Genomic DNA, 21,067 nt, shown 5'->3' with positions numbered 1-21,067 from the left:
CCCAACTTCAGACCCCCACGTAAAATGGCCAAAGGTTGAGAGCTATATTGTAAGGGATGCTGCTGCTGCACAATTTCATTTTCTCTTCCTACCTATGTTGCAAAATAACCATTATTTCTGCATTTCGGTATGGGGCTGTTGGGTTTCTTTTACTCCTGATTTAAGCAAAAATACAAGTAATTTACAGGGCAAGACAGATCCCCGTTAGACATGATAATGGAAATGCTCCCACTCATGTCCTTGATGTGTGTTTAAATGATACCTTAAAGAATAAGATCATTAATAGCAGGGTACGGGGCAACGTGGCGAGGCTGTTTTCTTCCAACAAAAGAGCGCCCTTGTGACAGGTTGTCTCCCAAACAAAAATCTATGATCATATGATCTTAAAAATGCTACTGAAACAGAATCCTCGGCATGAATCCCAGCACTAGCATACAGCAAAAGGCACCATGATAGTTTTGTTTTCTATTTTAAAGTAGTCAAAAATTGGCCCACTTTTTTTTTTAACTTTATTGTTTGTTTTCTTTTCTTCTTTTTTTTCTTTTTTTACTTTTTTTTTCTCGGAAGCTGTAAATCAAGACATTACATATAAATAGAGATTCCCTATAAAAAAGTCATTGCTGTTAGCCATTATAAGACAACTTTGCTAAAATGAAAATAAAACATTTTATTTGTTATATTTTTTCCCTCTTTTATATAAAATAAAAATATTTATTTTTGTTTTGTCTCGTCTCCCTCCTTGGCCTCCTCCATGTGGGTTATGTCTGCGGGTGCGTGAGTCTGGGAGGCGCCTAGAGAGGATCTGGGTCCGGTTTGGGTGTCGTGTGCACCAGGCTGCTGCGCCCGCTCTCTCCATGAGCACTGTGTCTGCTGCAGGAGTAGTGAGTCCGGCTGTCACCTGGCCGGTGGAGCGGGGGCGACTCTGTGTGCGCCGCCTCATTGTTCTGAGTGCTTAGGAAGGGGGTGCTCTCAGCCACCAGCTCCTCGTCAGACTCACTGTAAGAAGCGCTGCTCAAGGAGAAGGAGTCCCGAACAGCTCTGGCTCTGTGAGGGACGTGCCCATTCAGTTTGGATTTTTTCCACCGCCTGTTGCTGCTGGCTGTTTTCTTTGGCTGCTCTAGCGCTGTGACGTACTCCTGTGTCGTCTCGTACTCGTCATCCTCCGTGATGCGGAAGGGGCTGGAGGGCAGGCTCCCCATGCTGTCATTTAGGTAGGTCTTCCTTTGGTAGTAGCTGTCGTACCTCTGCATGTCCTGGAAGGGGAGCTGGTACCGCCGCAGGAGGGGCTGCTGTTCCTCCACACGAAAGCTGATGGGGGCCGCCGGCGGCAGGGAGACAGCATGTGCCGAGTTGGGAGAGGTGATCTCGAAGGTGGGCACCTGCGCGGCCATCGAGTAGTGGAAGTCGACCGGTGACAGGCGTGCTGGTGTGGTCAGGGCTGACACGTACCTGAAAGAAGCAACACCTGTGTTTGGACACTGAACAACCCCAAAAGCTTCCAGCTGTGCCCGCGCCCTATTGAACATCGGGTGTAGGGACACATGAGGCCTCCAGTGCACCTGGTCCTGGAGCTGGGCTTCTCCTGGGGAACCAAGCGGAGAGACCTTGCGCCACTGTGCCGAGGGAGGATGAGCTGGTGGCTTCAGTGAGCCCTTGGGCACCATGCACCATGCATCCCAGGGCTGCCTCGCCCAAGGGACTTGGTGTGCAATTCCCATCTTGCATTGCTGCAAACCTTGCAGCATCTCCCAGCATGCTGAGTCAAGACTTCCCTGCCTCTCGTCTACCAGCCAGCTGCTTTCTCTGGAGCTACCAGGCTTGTCTCTGAGGAATGTCCCCGAAATTCCCTCCCCATGCTCAGGCCACAGATGGGAAAAGCCTGGGTATTGTTTCCTCTGCCTCAGCAAAAATCTGTGTCTCAAAAAGGCATCTATTGCTTTCATCCACTCTAGTGACATCAGTGTGGCAACTCAGGTCTGATCTAGCCCCTCTCCAAAAAGCCCTTCCTTTGGCATAACCTCTTTCTAAGGAGCAGATTTCACTTCTTCTCAGTAATGCCAATTGGTGTCTCTGCTCATTTCAGGCTGCCCAGGCTGCCTGGCTTGTCCGGTGCCTTTTTACCTGCATGTCTTGTGAAGTATGAGACATCTGTATGAGCTGGGTCAGTCTGCCTGAATGGACAGGCTGACCCCTCTGCCCCACGGACAAGTCCACTGCCTTGAAGGGTAACTGCCTGAAAGTGGCCACATGGCCACCCAGGGCCCCCCATGGCTACCCACAAAGGGATGGAGCAAGGGTGGAGATGTGCTTCTGTACCATGAGGCATGAGACCCCAGAAGATGACTGTTGCTGCCTCTCACTGGCTGATGGTGTCTCAGCTCTGTAGTTATGTTCCCCAGAAGGCTGCATCATATAGTGTCCTGTCTCAAGGCTGTGCCAACATACAGCACCTCTGCTCACCAGGCCATTCAGGATTATGCTGAGGACGCACATCTTTTCCCCATACACCTGGGGCCAGACCCTGCTTGAGCTGCCAGCCTGCCAGGCTGCCCAGGGTGTGCTCTCAGCCAGTTTTTCGTCACCAGTTGCCCATCGCAGCCAGGTATTTTCCTCTCCTCTCATCCCAGTGCTCCAAACCTGTGTTACCACCAGATAAGCAGGGTGCAGTGCTTGCTGCTGCCCCTACCAGAGTGGCCTCCCGGGTTAGTGGCTTCCTCTGGTAGGACCAGTGCTGGAGTTTATCCAGTGCTACCACGGGACTGCTGCTCAAGGGCTGGGCAGAGGCAAACATTTTTACATCCGGCACAGAGGGCACGGCTTGTCTCTGTTGTGCCCAGGTGGCACCACGCAGTGGGGTCTGACCTCTCACTGTGTGGTGAGTCCCGCAGAGAATCCACTGAGTCACGATACTGTGTCGTGGGCCTCCGCGAGTCCTCGATGCAGAAGGCAGCCCCACGGCGAGCCCGTGCCTCCACACATGCAGGACTGTTGCATTTACTGGTTCCCACTGAGGACAGCATTATCCCGGACTGGGAATCTGAAGTCAGGCTCTCCGTCCGCTCCAAGCTCCAGGTGTGGCTTTCATGTCTGTGGACGAAACCCCATATGGACAGTGAGCAAGGAATCCCCACCAAGGTCTTCTCCAAAGAACTGCATGCAGGCACAGCTCACTCTCTGCTCTGCACTGGCATCCCTTTCCTCTATCTTGCTGGGATACATCTGGCCAGGGAAGCGCAATTTCCTTTGATTTGCCTTTCTTTGCTACTTCTTGGAGATATGATTAGAGGGTAAAGAAAGGCAAGCCAGTGAATACCAGGTATTTATCACACAACCTCCTGACGGCCAGGGACAGGGCAGGACAGCCTCTGGAGGGAGGCCAGGGTAATTCTGCTTTGCGCTTGCAAAGCATTCTGGGTGTGGAGCAACAGACTGGCTGTGCCAAGGCAAGTCCGCAAAGGATCTTCAGATGTGCCATCTGCATTGCCAGATGACAGCCCCTTCAGCAATGCTACCAGAAAGAAGCCAGAAAAAAACCCCACTCAAAATTCCTTTATCATCAGCAGAGAACAACATACCAAAGGTAGATCTAGATGTTCAGTTTCCACTGATTTATAAAAGATTTTGGCAGCAAAACATTTTCTAGGTGCTAGACAAAAACTATGATACATCGACTAGACCTTGCTGAGCACTTGGAACTCCACCTGCCCTAGTCTTGGTGCAAAGAAGACAACCTGCAGTGACTCACTGGGGATGCATGGGGCCATGCACGCACTGGGGGCACACCTGTTCCATGGCCACCAGGCTGACCCATCTCCATAGCAGAAATATGTGATCTATTACAGCAACACCTCTGAACTCCCAAACTGCACCAGATGGAGCTGTGCTGGCAGAGGATTTTTGGGTGCAGGTTTGCAGAGAAGAGCAGGCCTCATTAAGACTTCCCAAGAACTTTTTAATTATTGATAGCTCCAGGCACATGCTCGGCTGCAACCACCACACTCATTTATAACTTCAAATGGTGTCCTCATTAGAGGTGCTGATCAAGTAAAATGGAGCCCGATTATGCCAGTACTTTGCCTCTGGCATGACTTTAAGAAACACCTGCTCATTGCACTTGACTCAGGAAGATTAGGTGTCAGGTAGCCAGGACCAGAGGCCATGCAAGGTAAGTGCCTCCCCACAGCTGTCTTGTTAATGCTGCCCTCCAGACACACCTTTGTGTCTTCAGGAGGTTCCCAGGGATGGCCCCGGGGTGCCAGGACTTTGAAGTGAGCATGGAAGGCCAGCAAGGTGCAGCTCTGCGGGCACAGGAGCCTCTGTGTGCCTGGCTCAAGCTTGCACACACCTAGCCAGGGTTGGGCTGCAGCATACAAATTAAAAAAAAAAACTGGAAAACACACCATATAGCTCACCAGGGGAAGGATTTCCCTGGGCAAAGGCAGTCCCTTCCAGCCCAGCAAGTCATTCTTAGCTCCCTCTCTACTTGTTGGAGGTCTAGTCAGAGGAGTCTGGGGAGAAATTGACCTGAAAACTTAAGTTCAATATCTAAAGTTGATGTGATGCATTGTACACTGAGAGTACTTGCTCATCCTTGATGAATGCCTGAACCCTGAAGAAACCTGTCAGGAGCCATCTTTGAGCCTTAGCTGAAAGGATTCATTGCTTCCTGGACAAATGGAGACAAACACGTCAGGCTAATGAAGTAAATAAGCCAGGGTAACTTTCGCTTTATAAAGTTGATGCAATGTGATCTATATGTCATTGGCAGGCTGTAGATATGGCTCCCCTGCACCTTGTAGTCACTTTTCAAAGGCAAGTGCTCTCCTAGGGCAACACCATTGCTTACTGGAAGAAGCACAAGAGCTATGAAAGAGGAAGAACCTGAACATCCAATCTCAGCACAGGATTTTCTCTAGAGCATTTGAAGGACTTTTTCTGGACAAATAGGGAATCTCCATCTGCAATTTAAATGCTCTCAAAACCCGTGAATTTCAGCTTCCAAGCCATGCTGCTCTTCCCCCCAGTGGCTACTTTGAGATGTAAAAAAAATTTATGCCTCATTATGTCTAGCACGAATTATTGGTACTTTCCTGCTAGCTCCAGTTTTCCTGAGAGCTTCAGAAAGACTTCCAGTGAAAGAGGTGCCACCACCTCAGAGGCTGAGATTCTAACACAACTTTCTAGACTGTGATAAATTGCTCAGGAGTGGCTTTTTCTGCTGAAAAACTGGACTTCCAAGTCAGACCCTAACTTGAGGAACTGGCCAGAACATTTTGCGATACTTTGTGTACGTTGCCTTCCACAAGGCGATACATTCTAAATATATTAAGCATGAAATGAATAAGCTGTGTGTGCTTAATGAATTATTGCAGGTGTCCAATCTGGTTGCAAACAGAACTTGCAAAATGTTTCCTAAATGCAACATCCCCCCCCCCCTTTTCTGTCTGTGCAAAGCATGAAAGCACAACTTCATTTCCTCCTAGTTTCCAGCTGTGTCAGCACAGCAGGTTCCTTCTGGCACCTCACTGCAGGTCAAGGATCACACCTTTCTACACCTTTCACTAACTGGCTGTGCCAGAAAAGGCCCACACTGTCAACATGGAAAACTTTTTACTGACTTTGGATCTCACAGCATCCTAAGGCAAACAGCAGGAGAAAGTTCAGGGGAAAACGTTATACATCACCTCTGGCTGGATGTCGGAGTGGCTGTGGAGCAGTGATGAGATGGGGAGCAGGAGTGACTTCCCGAAAAAGTTGTCTCTGTTTCCCTTCGGATCACATGCTCAGTGACAGAAACATTCTTAGAAATATACTGCAAAATACGAAGAATCACACAGATCAACCACCAGCTTGCCAAGGGTGCCACAGCCAAATTCAGGTGGCTTGATTATTTCTGGTGAAATTAGATGAGTACTGAGTGAACCTCACAGCTCCACACCCCACAGAAAGAGCCAAGGAGGCTGGAGGCTCTTCTCTGCCCCTGCCCTTTGCACACTGGAAAAGGGCCATGGCATGGGGACTGAAGAAGGATGTGAAGAGCCAAAGGGTTCCCCAGAGGGTAGTGGTACCACGTGCAGCTACTGAGCAGGAAAACATCTGTGCTCACAGAAGGTTATACACCTGACAGTACCAGCAAAAGGACAACCACATCAGATCTGCCAGAGATACAAGTGCTACAGAAACACCAGGTGCAAACCATATATTTATGCTGAGATATTCCTTCATGTAACAAGAAGCACTGCTTTTCACAAGGACACTAAGCCCTCTGGGGAAATCAGTACTTTGGGACCAGAGGGCTGTGGTTCTTAGAAATTCCCTTTCCCTCAGTGCTTGTAACTGATCCATTGCACTAATTTCCATCAGTACTTCTTTTCGTTTGGCTCTGCCTTCCCCCTCCCTTTTCTGACCCCTTTCACTGCTTTGGTCCAGCAAGGCACTTGAGCACATCAACGGTCCTATTGAGTTCACAGAGTTTGATGGGAATCTCATGCGACTGAAGTCATGAGAGCGGCTGAAATGCCCTTCCCTTAGCTTGTTCTCATTGATGTGACACTGGCACCCCACCAGAACATCCCACCTTGCCCAGGATGCAACTCTTGGTGGGTTAACAGGCAGGTGGGCTAAGGTGGTGTTGACCAGATCACCACAATACGCTTCAGCACAACATGGTCACCTTGGCGGCTCCAGCCACTGCTGCACCAATTGCATTTGTCATGCTGCAAAGTGGGACTTGATGAGATAGCTCAATAAACAGGAAACATCAGGAACACCTCTCTCAGAGGGAAACAAGATCATACTTGATTCATCAAAACAAGCCTGTCCCAAGTGCCCTAATCTCATTCTATGCTTCAAAGTAAAATCACATTTTGCTTCAGATATTGATTTTGGAAATGTTTCTATGCAGAATCTCATCTTCAAGTTTGTTAGTGTTTTGCTCCTCATGCACATGCACACAGGTATGTAAGCATACACATCCACATCAAATCCCTGGTGGAAAATAGGCACTCAGTAACATGCAGGGAGACAGAGACAAAAGGTCTTACATCAGCCATTTGGATTTCCTCAGGATCCAAATGTGGATGACTTGGCCCGTTCGCAAGGTTCCTGTTCTGATGGGCAGGGCACATATTCTGCCGTAAATGATTATGCATTTGTTTTCTTTGTTTCCTTTAAAACAGAAGGGAAAAAATCTATTAGGAAGACTTATCTTATGGGGTTCTCTGCCCCCAGAGACACCTGGGGGACAGATGATAGAGAAGGCAAGTCTCAGACCCGCTTGATGTTTCAATGGTGTTTGTGGAAAGCTGAAAACAGGAAGAAACAAGGCATTCAATAACTGCCACCTTCTGCTTTTTCAAAAAAAAAGTGAACATTTCTCACTATGGTCAATTTGGGAAGCTGGGTCCAGGGTCCCCTTTTGCAAGACAAGGCCCAGCACAATGCAGTGGAGCCAGGGGCATCATGGTGCTGGGAGCAGAGGAGAAAAGCAGGGAGAAGGAAAAGGGGAAGCAGGTCCTGGCTTGGCCCTGGTGCAAGGTACTTGACCTGTCCTGCATTAAGCACAATGTGGCAAAGCCTACCTGTGCCCCTGGCAGGGGATCCACTCTACAAGACCCACTGTGTCCTCACTCTGAACTGAGGTGAGGTGCGGTCCAGGCAGGGGAGGCTGGCTATAAAAGAGGCCTCTTGTTCCATCAGGATTGCTCTGAAAGACCCTGACATGTACACAGCTGAGCCCACAGCTCCTGCACAACAACCAATGTGCTTCTGCTGTCAGGAGATGAGCTGATGGCTTGGGGGCCAGCTTTTCCCAGTACCACAGCACCACCTGGCTGGGCAAAATGATGCTGATTCAGGGGATAAGCAAATGGTCGCAGGAAAACATCCTGCTCAGGCACAGCCTGGTAGATAGCTTCACTGGCCTCCTTCATGAGACCTTCCTGGGAATACCGCAGCACAGCATCTCCTTAAAATAGCATTTGGGCGAAAAGCATGAAAGCATGAACGCTATGACTCAGTAACCTCTGGCCAGATATTGTCTGTTAACCATCCATACTCACTTGGTTTTACAGTAAGCTACCACACAGACGATGCCCACCACAAGCAAGGCAACACAAATTCCTGTGATGGTTAAAACTCTCTTCTGGTAAAGCTCTTCCGCTTCTGCAAATGGAGAGAAAGAAACCAGTTACAAATGGGCTCCAGCACTGGGGATGTGTCTGACTGCACAGGAACCAGCACTGCATGTGGGTAAGATGGAGAACAGGGCTCGGTCAGAGCTCCAACCAATCCACTGTCCATCTCTAATAGCTGCCCCAAACCTGAAACCAGCTGGCCCAACCTTACTCACCCCTCAAGAGACTTTCAATCCTTTGGTGTCTCTGCACCTCTGCCCTCTCTTGCTCAGTAGTTCACTGTGTTCAAACATGCTTCTTGCTTTCTCTTCTTTTCCTGCAGCATAACTTGGTGACTAATCTCAAAAAGCCCCATGACTCTCCTCTCCCTTCCAGCAGGTCCCCCCTTCCTGGTAACTTACTAGCCTACCAAGGAAGTCCCCAAGCATCCCCCACTCACCACGTACACGCATGCCCTGTGATACTCTCATCACAGGCTCTCTGCTCTGACGGACTCAGAATGCCTTTTTCTTGCAGCGGCTGCATGCCCTGGAGCTCAAGTGGTATGCTAGAAACCACCGAGCAACAGGCCCCAAAGCATGTAGGTGCTGAAAGTGACATCCTAAAACAGTCAAAAAGCAGAATGAGGATGGAAAAGTGATAGCACATTAGACAAAGAAAAGGGAGTGGAGTAATTAAAATACAGTAACAAATTACAGTTATGGATTTTTAATGAAACCCTAGGAAGCGATTAATTCCATTGCACCAGGTAACTCATATTCACACACAAAATCCAAGCAGCATGCTGCTGCTTCTCTCAAATATCACCATTTGTCATGGGCCACCCTTCAAACCAGAAAAATAAGTCACTTGCATCAAAACCCAGACCATGCTGGAAGTGAGGTAATTCATTCACATTAATCAAAGCTCCAAGGAAATGCTAGGAAGTTGCTTGCAGTGTAACTGAACTACACCTAGGCAGCAATTGCACAGCAAGGACACCTCTTCCTCTGTGGCTACACCAGAGCAGATGGTCTTCTCGGTGACATCCAGAAATCTCCACTGAGATCAGCAGAGGCAATTTGGTCTCCAGCTGGATGACTGAGAGAAGGATTCAGTGCACAGCTGCCATGAGCATTTTAGTTCAGTACCTATGAACAATGTCCTTGTGCCCCCATAATATGTGTTAATGTTAAAGCTGTTGGGGTTTGTGCCTTCTTTAATATTCATTGAAATATTTTTTTCATATAGGTTAGGCAATAAAACTCATGCCATGGTTGCTATGCTCAGCATGGTTCACCATGCCACACTAAATACCTTGAATGGACTATATGATATCCCTAGTGTTACCAGACAATGAAATACAAAACCAGAAGACAAACAAGTCTGGTCTGAGAAACCCCTGGAACTAGACTTTAGCAAAAAAAAAAAAAAAAAATCCAAGTGGGAAGCAGTGAAACATTCCAGATAACTGAATATTTAGGCCAATTTCAGCTTGCTATTTCAGGAAGGAAAAAACAATTTTTGGAAGAAAAAAAAGTGCTAGGAAAAATGCTTATCTCTTTCTAACTCTCAAAATGGGAATGAAGAAAGATTTGCTCAACAAGGGCTGAGAAAGACAGCCCTGGCATGAAGATGCAAAACATAATCAGTAGAGCTTGCTTCATGCCTGTGCTGCAAAGCCACAGTTTAAAGAAATAGATTTCCATCCATTTGGTTTGCACCCTGGCCTTTGGCTTCATGAATTGCTCAGGGCACTGGTGGAGTTCCCAGGAAGGCAATGTCCCACCATCACTAGAAAATCAGGCAGCTGAGACTCTCCCAGACTCCATCTCCACTGTGGTGTTGACCAGGAACGACAGGTCATGGGTCTCACTTGGGCTGAAAGTTACTGAGCTGCAGCAGCTTCACCAGCTGGTTGCACCTCCTCAGGCTTTGGGTGCTAGCTGGCCTTATACGCCTTGTGTTTTACTACAAGGAACCAGGTGGTTCCTTGTACAAGGGCAGGTCAGTTTTCACCATAGACCCAGCCAGCCAGCCAATTTTTTCAAAGATTTTTCACCAGCTATGTTTTTTGCTACAAATATTTTTTTTCAAGCATAAATTGTTCCCTTTGACTCATGGACAAGGGAAAAAAAGAGTGTGAAGCCATCAAAACTATGGTGTTTCCTATTACCTGTAGGTAATAGGTATTACCTACATGACAAAATTTTTTGCCCAAGGGTCAAATCACAGCCTCTGTTCTGGTGATCATGTCAGTATGGGACCCTGACACTGGCATGTCTGACTGTCCTCAACCTTCACCTGAACTGCATGGGGAATGTTTAGGTTAATCAGAAATACAGATTTAGCCTCTCTGTCTTGAGCTGACAGCTCTGCTATGTGAAGCACTGAAGTGTGAGGCTGTGTGTCACTGCTGCAAAACTAAAAATTAAATGACCTGCTGATAGTAATTTAACTTGGCTCCTAACATCTCATTAAAGTTGATGCTCAGTAACACAGTATCGTCATGTTGCACAAAACCATCTCAATAGTGACAGAAAGAAAATAAGAGAATGCACGCTACGATTTTGTATTTGAGAAGGTAAGATCCTGGAGCAGGACTTGTCCATTTGTTCTCTATGCTCTACAAACACCACGTCTTCATCAGCAGCATCGTCACTCTACAGCAGCAAACACTATGAACAAACCATGTGGTGCCACATAATGCCGACAGAATCACAGTCCAGCCATGGGTGTCACAGCAACGCATGAAAGTGAAAGACGAATGACAGAGAAGAGACGACTGCAGGCTGGGAACAGGATGTGTGTGGTTCTGCGATGACATTGAGAATGGATGAGGAAAAGGACACAAGATCAACAAAAAAGGGATGTCAAAAATCCTCGATTTTAAAGTTTATTTAAGTGTATTAGCATTAGCAGCACCACTTTCTCTGAAGCACCTGAACTCAAAATGCACACATTTTCTGCAGCAGGGAAGAACTGCTGGGGGATACACACCAATCCCGGTGGATCAGGCATACAAAAACCAGAGGAGATTAGTTTCTCCAGCTTCAGCTAGTGCATGTCCTTCCACCTCAGGGAGACAATTTAGGATCCAGAACTGAAAGATTGGTGTCCCTATACCTCTAGCAAATGGAATTGAAGTGTCTTCATGTGAATGACTGCTCTGGCTGACATTGCCAGGTCAATTTTTTTAAACTGACAAAGGTAAATCTCTCTGCTCACATCTGGCCAAGCCCTCCCTGTAGCTGGCCTGTACACTCAGGGGAAACCTAGCCTCAAGCATTTGATTTCCCAGGTGCCTACTCAAGGGATACTTGATATATTTCTAAAAACGGACTGAGGAAGAAAAATAATGTGATTATGAGGAACTGGGCAGGACCACGTAATTGCCCAAAGGGGATATTTTGAAAACCATTTAAGTTACTGCAGTGTTTTTCCAAACTTCAGCTTGCTACCATGATGCTCAGCTTTACACCCTCCGCTCTCATGGGAGACTACTGACTTCCCCCGGTTCACTGTTTTCTAAACTAACTTGTCTCATGACACCTTTCTTGGAACCATTTCCTGCTGGTCAAGAACCAAAATAAGCTGCTAATCTCTGGGAGGAGGAACAGCAAAGCTTGTTCTGACCCTTCATAGGATCCACTGGACGTTAGTGTGTCTAGGATGGCAATTTCTATAAAAGCCCTGATCTTCCTAAACCTTGCCTTCCAGTTCCTGGAATGCCTGCCCGTTCCCAAGTGGTGCCTGCTGGCAGCCTTTTGGATGGACACAAACTCCAGATTTTCAGTTAAATACACAAAAGCACGTTGAATGAGGAGACATGGCAATTGTAACAACCCAGTCACGCCACACACACCAGGCTGCTGCTTGAAACAAAGAAAAAAGTGCTGCTAAAAATACACATGCATTTTCATAGGTTTACATTTCGTTTTTCTGTTTTTCTTTGTTTTGGTTTGGTTTTTTTTCAATCCAAACATCTATCTTGGTGCCAGGGAAGAGAACAGAACAGCTGATTTTTTAATCATCCCATTAAAGCCATAAATATAATGTGGGCAGCTCTTAATGGCTTCTGATTAATAAATGAATGGTTGTTCCATACCCTTTAATTCAAATCCAAGATGCTCTGCCAATGCAGAAAGAAGACAAGGAAGAGAAAGAGAAAAAGAAAAACAGGTCTGTCAGAGATCTCTAATATACAAACACACACACTGTGCAGTTACAGCAGGTTAGCTTTTCTGTAGGCTCAGCAGCAGTTACACAGAAGACAGTGTATGCTTCAGAGCATTTCAGATTCCCACCAGAACTTATATCTTATGTAAAGAAAGACCCAAACAAATTGCAGTGGAAGTTAATTATGAATTCTTGTAGTTAATTATGAATTCTTTTGAGATGAGCCATGTTTGTTAGTACCTGATATGGAATTCACAGTTTAGGTGGGGGGGGGAGGGGGGGGGGATACGCTTGTTCTGAAATGACTCCTGACAGGTCCAAACACATTGCCACTGCATGAACCTGGTAAAAACCATTCATTCATTTTCTACAGGCAAAATATGTCCTGCATGGTTTCACATGCCCCTCTCTGCCTGGAGGCCTGTGCACCAAAGAAAAGCGCTGGGCAGACAGATGTGTGGGCACTTGTACAGGGCCCTGAGGCCTGTCAGCACGATTCTGCTACCCGCAACCTCAAGACAGGTCTCAGATGCAGAGCGTCATCTGGCAGCATTGCCTGTAAATCACCTGACGGCGCATCAGTTGTGCGAGCACTGTTCTTGGCGGTACGGATCTGCAGTTGAACCACTGATCCCTTGCAGATCTAAAAGCACAAATTGCACTGAAGGTTTCCCTCAAGTCTGTGATCTTCCAAATTTCACTTCTGCTGTGGTTCTGCATTGTTTTATAAATAAGCATGCTGAAAAAAGCTCAAATTGGGGCATCTACTTTCAGATTCATATTCATTACAAGTAAGATTACAGTTCTTCTTGCAGAGATAGTGCTAAGCAAAGTAGTTTACCTAATGAATCAACAATGCAGTTATCCAAAACAACTATCCTGGATTTTAGTAATTTTCCTGGTACAGGCCTCACCTAAAGACAGTTTTTCTTACATAAACATTAAAGTTCTCCATACTTATCATTGTATATAAGCTCTGCTGTTCCCAATCACCATACACACAAGATTATTTGCAGCTTGGAGATATCCAGATTTATTTACTATATTTTCCATAGGAACTGCCTTTTGCTGCACAAAAGTATTGGCTTTCTTATGCAATGCTCTTCAAACTTTAGGCGGGGGGAAATCAGCACAAATCATTATGGAACATGTAAACACGTTTTTCTAAAGCAGGTTCTTCTCTTCAAATCAATGCCGATGTTTGGGGCTTTTTTTTTTGGGGGGGGGGGGGGGGGGCGGGATTTGGGTGGGATTGGGTTTTTTGAAGTTTTGTATAATTTAAAGGTCACAAAACCTGGCTGCTCTCTGCTTCACATCTCACATTTGTGCAAAAGGAAGGGCAAATTCTACCATGCATTTCACAGTTGTTTTGTACAAGTTGCAGTGACATGGACACAATGTGGTGGGCAGCAGAGAACTGGACAGAATACATTCATCCCAAACCTCTTGGTTATCACATCTAGCCTTGACCTTTTCCTAAGGCGTGCTACCATTACACACACTGTTTCATCCGACACTATGACAAATGCGTGTAGAGATACATTACATTTCATCTATATATCTAAGCTGCTGATCCATTTGATAGCTGCATACTGCCTATACATTTCCTCCCTGTTTCATGATTTATTGCAACATCTACAGCTACAAATGGATGCAGTTCAAAACATTTTTTCTCTTTTTGCAAACTCAAATATGCCTGTGCAAACAGAGGTGGTGGGCAGGACCTGAGGAACTTTAGCCTTCCTGCTGTCCCTCTCACGTCAGAACTGCAGTTTCTTTTGGCTCCCCAACCCCATGGAGCAGATACAGCCATCTGGCTCATTGGTTCTTAGATACAGGTTCCCTGAGCAGGAGAGAAACCATGCAACCATGCAGCAGCTGGAACGTATGTGCCTGCCTATGCCTACAAACCCACCAGTAGCCTTGCAGATAGAGGAAGCCTTACCCCAGCCTATGCTCGTGTATCCAACATCCACAGCTACTCAACACTTCTCTATCATCATTTCAGGCTACTGGCATTGCTTCTGTATCACCCATAACTGAACACATCGAATTGGGAGCTACTCTCCCCTTCCCCTGCACAGGAGTTCCTTCCAGCCTGGGCAGGTAATACCTCCTGTGCTGGGACAGTGAAGGAGGAGACATTTCAAGAGAAGGCTGAGATTTTCAGGGTTTGACGCTGTTCAAAATTATTCAACATGGTACAATCCAGAGACTAATGAGATGACTCCAGCCCTGGGAAAAACATTGCTTCAACGTGTAATCATTCTGTATTCAGCAGAGGGGTATCATCTTCACAAACATGGCTTACCATGTAAGTCTATTACCATGTAATGCCTATTTTATATCAACAATATACCACTTGGTAGCAAACATATTTGAGAAATCAAAAATTCTTATACAGACAACAATTTATTTTGGTTTGGAGCAAAAGATATTTCTGACCATGCACCATGTTTGAAAGATGTCTCCTTTGCTTTTTTTAAGAGATTGATCAGGAAAAGCTTTGGGTTATATTTGCTGCTAGGTGGAGAAGACGCTCAGCATGATGTGTAGCACCTGCACTGTTCCCTGCAACAGTTCACTCAACCTACATTTTACTCACCCTCCCAGTTAGACTGGCAGTCTGACAGACTTGGCTGCTTGGGATGCCCAGAAACCTTTGGGCAACAGTCCCCTCTGTGGCCATTAACCACACAGAAGCATGAAGTCCACATAAGTCCTCCAGCTCCTCCAGATGGTGATTCACTCCATGCCGATAGAGGTGGTTGCAGTGGGGAGGTGTATTGTATCCCAGGCTTGTGGCAGGGGGAGCCTTTGGGATAGCTAAAATTATTAAATGCATGAATCCCGTCTGTAGAGACAAACTGATACATGTCAGGAGTGCTAACAGAGTGCAGCAATGCTCTCCAAATCCCATGGGACAAGCTCCATTGGAAACAATATACCCAAAGGCTACCATGCAAATAAATTACAGTGAGACAACACTGAGGTGGTAGCACTAGGCTGAGAAAATGGGCATGTTATTTTTCTCACATCATCAACCTTCTGTCTGAACCCCACACAAGCTCGCTGGTCATGGCAAGGAGCTAGGGCTGAGCACCCTGAACTGCTGTGAGACTCCCGAAACGATTTGAAGTGAGGACATGTTTTTTGGAAAATCTCTTTTCAAATGTGCCTGCTGAATGTTTCTGAAAATGTTGGACTTAAGATAGAACCCATTCTTCCTAATGCAGCCATCAGTACTAAGGAAACAGTATCTGCTGGCCTCTTTAATGCATTACTTTGCCGTATTTACATTTCTTGTACCTAAAAGCTAAGCTAGGCTCTTCTGTGTTGATCTGAAAGGAGACTGGATCAGTAGTTTGGAAATGTTCAAATACCTAACTACTGTATGTATGACAGAAAGCTGTCCAACAGAGAAAGGCAGCAGGCATGGGAGAGTTGAGGAAGGGACAAAGGGAAAAAATATGAGAGAGGTGACAAAAATGTTTCATTTTCACACTCTTCATCTCAGCTGCAGCACATCTGTGTGGGATTCTGGTTGGATCTCATCACCCATATTGGTACCACTCAGCTGTTTAAAGCTGGGCTTGCTGAACAGTCATGTGATATATGGACCTTACGCTCAAGTCCCCCAGAGGTTGACTTTCAGCTGAAGTGGACTGAAAGAAAAATTTCAGTTGGATTTAGGTGCTACCAGTAGGGTGGGTACTCTGTGGACCCACTGTCACAAATTTTGTGGTGGATTTTTTTCTTATCATCAGACAGAAGAAAAAGTCCTACACTTACTTGATCCACAGTGATTTTGTGACTGTTTTTCTCTACAGTGTATTTTAAAAGATGATCAGACAGAAACATTTAATCTAAAATATCCTCAAGACAAGATGGCTCTCACTGAATGGTAGACTTATAGGATGTTTAAGAGGGATAAAAACCTTAGCAAACAGCTGTGAAAACCGGGCCTGTGCTTACATAGACTTCAGGTTGCCCAAGAACGTTGTTAAGATGTTTAGTTACTGCACGCATTACTCCCCCTAAACACGCTTGGTCCCCCAGAGGGCTATCTGGATCACAGAGCATGCTCCAAGGCATGAAACAAAGTGGAGAATTAACATCTGAGGACCAGCAAGACAGACTACTGATAATAAATTGTACTGACGAGTAATACTTGCAGCACCCTCGTCCAGGCTTCTCCCAGGGGTTACAGGGAGCAATGCAAGGCAGTCCCGTGATACTGGGGACAGAGGACACTGCTTGCGTTAAGGGCTGGGAAATACATGGGATCTCCAAGTACAGAAAGTTTGCAAACTTTCCATAAACTGCACAGGCGCTTAGCTTGTCCAGTAGTGTATCAATAAAAATAATTTGGTAGGCCTCAAAAGTCCAGATACGTAACATAGAGTATTAGCAAGCTGCTGTCGATTAGCATGCAATTAACCTTAGGAGATCCCAAAGGATAACCTGAACTGCTGTCCAGGGGAGAGGAATAACCCTGTTATGATAAACCACAAACACCCTGTAATTACCCAGCCACACCCCAACATAGTCATCGCCCTGTAAGTAAGTGGTCAGCAGTTACCATGTCATTGAAAGGAAGCTGCAGAACATTCGTGGAATTTAAAATGCTGCTAAATATTGTTTTAGGGTTCAGATGAGTAAGAGGTGGAGGAAACAGAAAGGTAGGTTAAAAAAAAGTAGTCTTCTGCTTATCATTTTCATATCGCAATCAACAGGTAGGACACTACTGCTGAAGAAGTGAAGTGAAGTGAAGTGAAGTGAAGTGAAGTGAAGTGAAGTGAAGTGAAGTGAAGTGAAGTGAAGTGAAGTGAAGTGAAGTGAAGAACAGAGAAGCTGAAATTCAAATATAGACCTTCCCAGAAGAGCTTGAAGTGGCACATTTATCCCTCTGCCATGGGCACACTTCACCTTAGCGTGAGAAGTGAGTGTCCAAAAACCACATGCCAGGTCACTTTTACATGTCAGGGTGATGACTAACAGTCCTCTGGCTGCAGCCTGGTGACTTCAGACTGAATGAGACCATCCCTCAGAAAAATAAAAAGCTTCTCACCCAATAAACCTACAGTGCTCTGCTTCCATTATGGTTTAGTCAGCAGTGTTGGAGCCAGTTTGTGTGCCACTGTGGGAACATGTGATTCTGTTTCCAGCCCAGAGAGCCTGATACAGACACTGCAAGTAGAAACAGTGTATGCTTTTCTGGCTGGAGAGGTTCTATGAAAGCAATTTCCCTGGAATGAACAACTGAAGGGATAGACACAGACATCTGATCTACAGGAAATGTGTTATGATAGAGCAGGAATCATGCTGCTGAGATCATTACACAATCACACCCAGTGATGGTGCAGTGGATGTTCAAGAACAGATGGTGGTTTTCATCTTGGAAATACCCGTGCTCGTCATCTGTGGTTGGAAGGAATCTGTAATGCCAATGCAAGGGAAATGTCCTGTCACACAGCAAATTGATCAGGAGCCAGACCCATCACACTAAACTTGTGATGGCTACAGTTAGGCAGTCCTAGGAGACATAACAAGCTGGGAACTCAGGATACGCTTTCATATCAGTGTCCACTGCAAGCAGAATTAACCAGATAGTCATTGACTGCAAGACACTGATTTCTCAGCTGAAGCTCTTCTCTTCCATGTTTCCAGATGACTACACTGAGTACCATGCAACAAGAGTAACTGTCTTTCTCCCTTTCAAAAAAAGGGATTTGATATCTGAATAACAGACTTTTAGGGGATCCCAAAGTTGAAGAGAAAGCCTGCTCTCCCAATGGAAAATTCTGCTCTGTGCTTCCAAAGCAGACCAGTGGAAAGACTCCAACTATGAACTAAAATTCAGTTTGTAAAGAAACCAAGAATGAAATATGAGGTAAAAATGGAGAGTATGTTAGATTACATTGTATATGAATGTCAGTTCTATTCCAGGATGTTTACAGGCAGGCTACAGACTTCAACTTTAATTAGGTCATGAAGTAGAAAATGAAAATGTTTCACTATACAAGAAGATGAATGGTATGACATTTGTCCTCCAGATCAGTGACAATTATTTTGGGAGATGAATAAATAGCAAAGTTAAGATGAAATTTCAGATTCCACAGACAAGAGACAAGCACAAACATAAAATTTCATCCCAAATTTCTAAATTGTTCCATAAATTGCAAGTGGAAAAAATCCAAATGTGCAGGCAAGCAAGGTAAAAACGTCGTTGCTCATGATGTTTAACTTTCAGTATCTCAGCCCCACCAGGAGTGAAATAGCTGCCAATGTGTTTTACAAAACATTTACAAACAGTCAACCCAAAGCCTGGCAATTTATTAGCAAATTTCCAGCAGGGCTTTACAAAGACCTGAAAAGTTTCTTGTAGAATAGAGAGGATTGAGCTAGGTCTTGATCTGTTGTAGAACAGGCAGCTATGAAATACAGGTGCCAACACAGCTTTAGAAAAAAAGTTTCTTAAAAGGAAGGATGATTTCGGGCATGCTTCTGTCTTCTGGAAAGAACTACAAGACATAGTTGTGCCTATGAAGCTGGACCCAAGAGACAGCTGTCAGCTGGGTGAGCCTCCAGTACCCACTAGACGCTTGCATATTAGAAAGACATCTGGACTCTTTTGTGATATTGCTGAACTTTTCACCCACGTGTGCCAGCAGAGATGAAGAACTGACTGCAAAGGCAAAATGGTCCCTGGGTATTAATACTATGGATTCATCCAGGCTGTGGATCAATATCTGTTAAACATCATTTCTCACTAGTGCATGGACAGCCAGACAAAGACACCTGTGATCTATGACTGCAGCTACCTGTACCAGGGTTCTGGGAGAGACATTTGACAGCAAAACCTATGAGTTTGTACTAATCTGGATGGCAGCACTAGAGTTCAATCAGCCAAATGCTCACCCTTGGGTGCCAAACCCTCTGCAGTGACTACGAAGGAAGCGTGGGGTATGAATTTGGACTCAGACCTCTAAAACAAAAATCTAAAAGATCACTGAAAAAATAATGAGAGTCTAGCTGCACTTGCTGCAAAGGGGGGGGCAGAGAGAACAGGGGTCAGAAGATGAGTTCATGACGTGAACTCAGACTGCCAGTACAGCTGGTTATTGCATTCCTTGTTGCCAGGGTCAGGGAGGATTCCTGCTTTAGGTTGGAGAGTTAGGATCTCTCCAACACCTATGGTTTCATCGGAGTAATATCATAACTGCAAGATCTAACTCCTGAAACTAGCAGACAATATGATGTTACCATGATATGTACAATGAAGTGTGTATATATATATATATATAAAAATTATATCTGCAACTATAATTGTATGGAGACAAAGAAAAATGAAGACCTTGATGTGAAAAACATTTTAGTAAGATTATTTAATGACTTATCACCCACGGAAGTATTTCTTTGTATTCTCATCTACCAGGGCATTACTCCATTTTATATAGTAATTGCAGACAATCACTGTCCCCTCTGTTCACTGCCATTAATTCTGCTTCAGTCTAAATTATAACTGCTTTAAATGTTTCTTTTATGTCCCTCAGTTAAATCGTACAGCCTCTGTAAGGCTTTCCTCTTACAGGTTACTTAAAGCCTAGACAACATGATCTTCTAACCTTGATCCATCAGTCAATTCCTTATGCATGGATGGAGGAGCATGCCCAGAGACTGAGACCAGTGACATTTCATACAGACAAACGTCATCTAAACAGGATTAAGTAGCATATCTTAAGTCAGGACATCTTTTTCTTCTCAGATATGTACCTTTCAACTATTTTAAAGTCAGTGAACTTGCAGCTGTTTGCTCTGACATCTCTCCTTCCTTCCTTCCTTCCTTCTGGTAGGTTTTCTGTTTTGATGAAAGTAGGAAAGCCATCTGTCAGACTGTCCTAAAACTGACCTATGGTAAACAGGATAAAACTTTTAAGTTTCCCTGTGAGATTTTGCCCATACTTACTGGATGTGGGATTACTACACATCAATGTCTCAAAGGCTCTCATTTGTATTGCTGCCACTTAGCAGGCCATTGTCCATCTGACAGACAGTAGCCATCTGCCTACACATACCTAGCCACTGCTGCGCCAAATAAACGTGCTGCCTTAGATCTCCTTATGGTATGAGCCTTGCTAGAAAACAGACCATCAGGGTGGCTTAGACTAATGCAGGCTTAGCGTAAAGGCAGGCTTAGAGAGCTGACACAGTGGCACCTTGCTGGGCCAGAGCAATGTTGTCTGTTTGCACTATGCATCCATTTTCTCAGATAAGTAGCTGTTTCAGCATGCTTCACCTTTTTTTCTCCGGTATCTCAACACATTTCCTATTACATTTGCATTACAATGCAAGCAAAATAAAATGTAAACTCCTTATAAGCAGATAGGAACCAACCACTGATATACTTGCTTGAATTCTGCTGTTGCAAATTCCTACCAAAAGCAAATCCTATTCAACCAAATAAGGGCTGAGCCAGGACAGACTGGGAGGTCTCTGAGCTAGCCCAATAATACAATTCCTAGTGAGTTCCTCTGTACCAATCTGTTAGAAAATAGCAACAGTGTGAGCACAACATATTAAAAAGCTCCATCTTTAACATCTCCTCTTCATTTTCAAGCAGTAGGTTGTCTGGCAGAATGTCTGGCAGTAGGTACTTGGTCATATGGTTTTAACAGCAACATAGAGAAACATCACATGCGAGAAAACCTATCTAAATATATCTGATTTTCATCTTCATAATTGCAGTGAATTTCGAATAATCAGAGAAAAAC

At 45.2% G+C, this 21,067-nt stretch overlaps 1 protein-coding gene across 1 annotated transcript in view; it reads right to left on the bottom strand.

The window, feature by feature from the left end:
- Positions 1 to 642: 642 nt before the first annotated feature.
- The window catches only part of NRG2 (neuregulin 2), a 63,737-nt gene continuing 43,312 nt past the window's right edge, over positions 643 to 21,067 (bottom strand). Inside the window, exons 6-10 of the mRNA XM_064458154.1 lie at positions 8,061 to 8,163; positions 7,044 to 7,167; positions 5,685 to 5,812; positions 2,863 to 3,087; positions 643 to 1,449 (exon numbers count right to left, since the gene is read on the bottom strand). Coding sequence (XP_064314224.1) covers positions 792 to 1,449; positions 2,863 to 3,087; positions 5,685 to 5,812; positions 7,044 to 7,167; positions 8,061 to 8,163 — 1,238 coding nt within the window. The 3' untranslated portion in view covers positions 643 to 791. The remainder of the gene's footprint in view (positions 1,450 to 2,862; positions 3,088 to 5,684; positions 5,813 to 7,043; positions 7,168 to 8,060; positions 8,164 to 21,067) is intronic.

This window comes from Phalacrocorax carbo, chromosome 8 (assembly GCF_963921805.1).
Source record: "Phalacrocorax carbo chromosome 8, bPhaCar2.1, whole genome shotgun sequence".
NCBI classification, from domain to species: domain Eukaryota; kingdom Metazoa; phylum Chordata; class Aves; order Suliformes; family Phalacrocoracidae; genus Phalacrocorax; species Phalacrocorax carbo.
The sequence above is the reverse complement of the archived record's forward strand: the minus strand, read 5'-3'. Positions and strand labels throughout refer to the sequence as shown.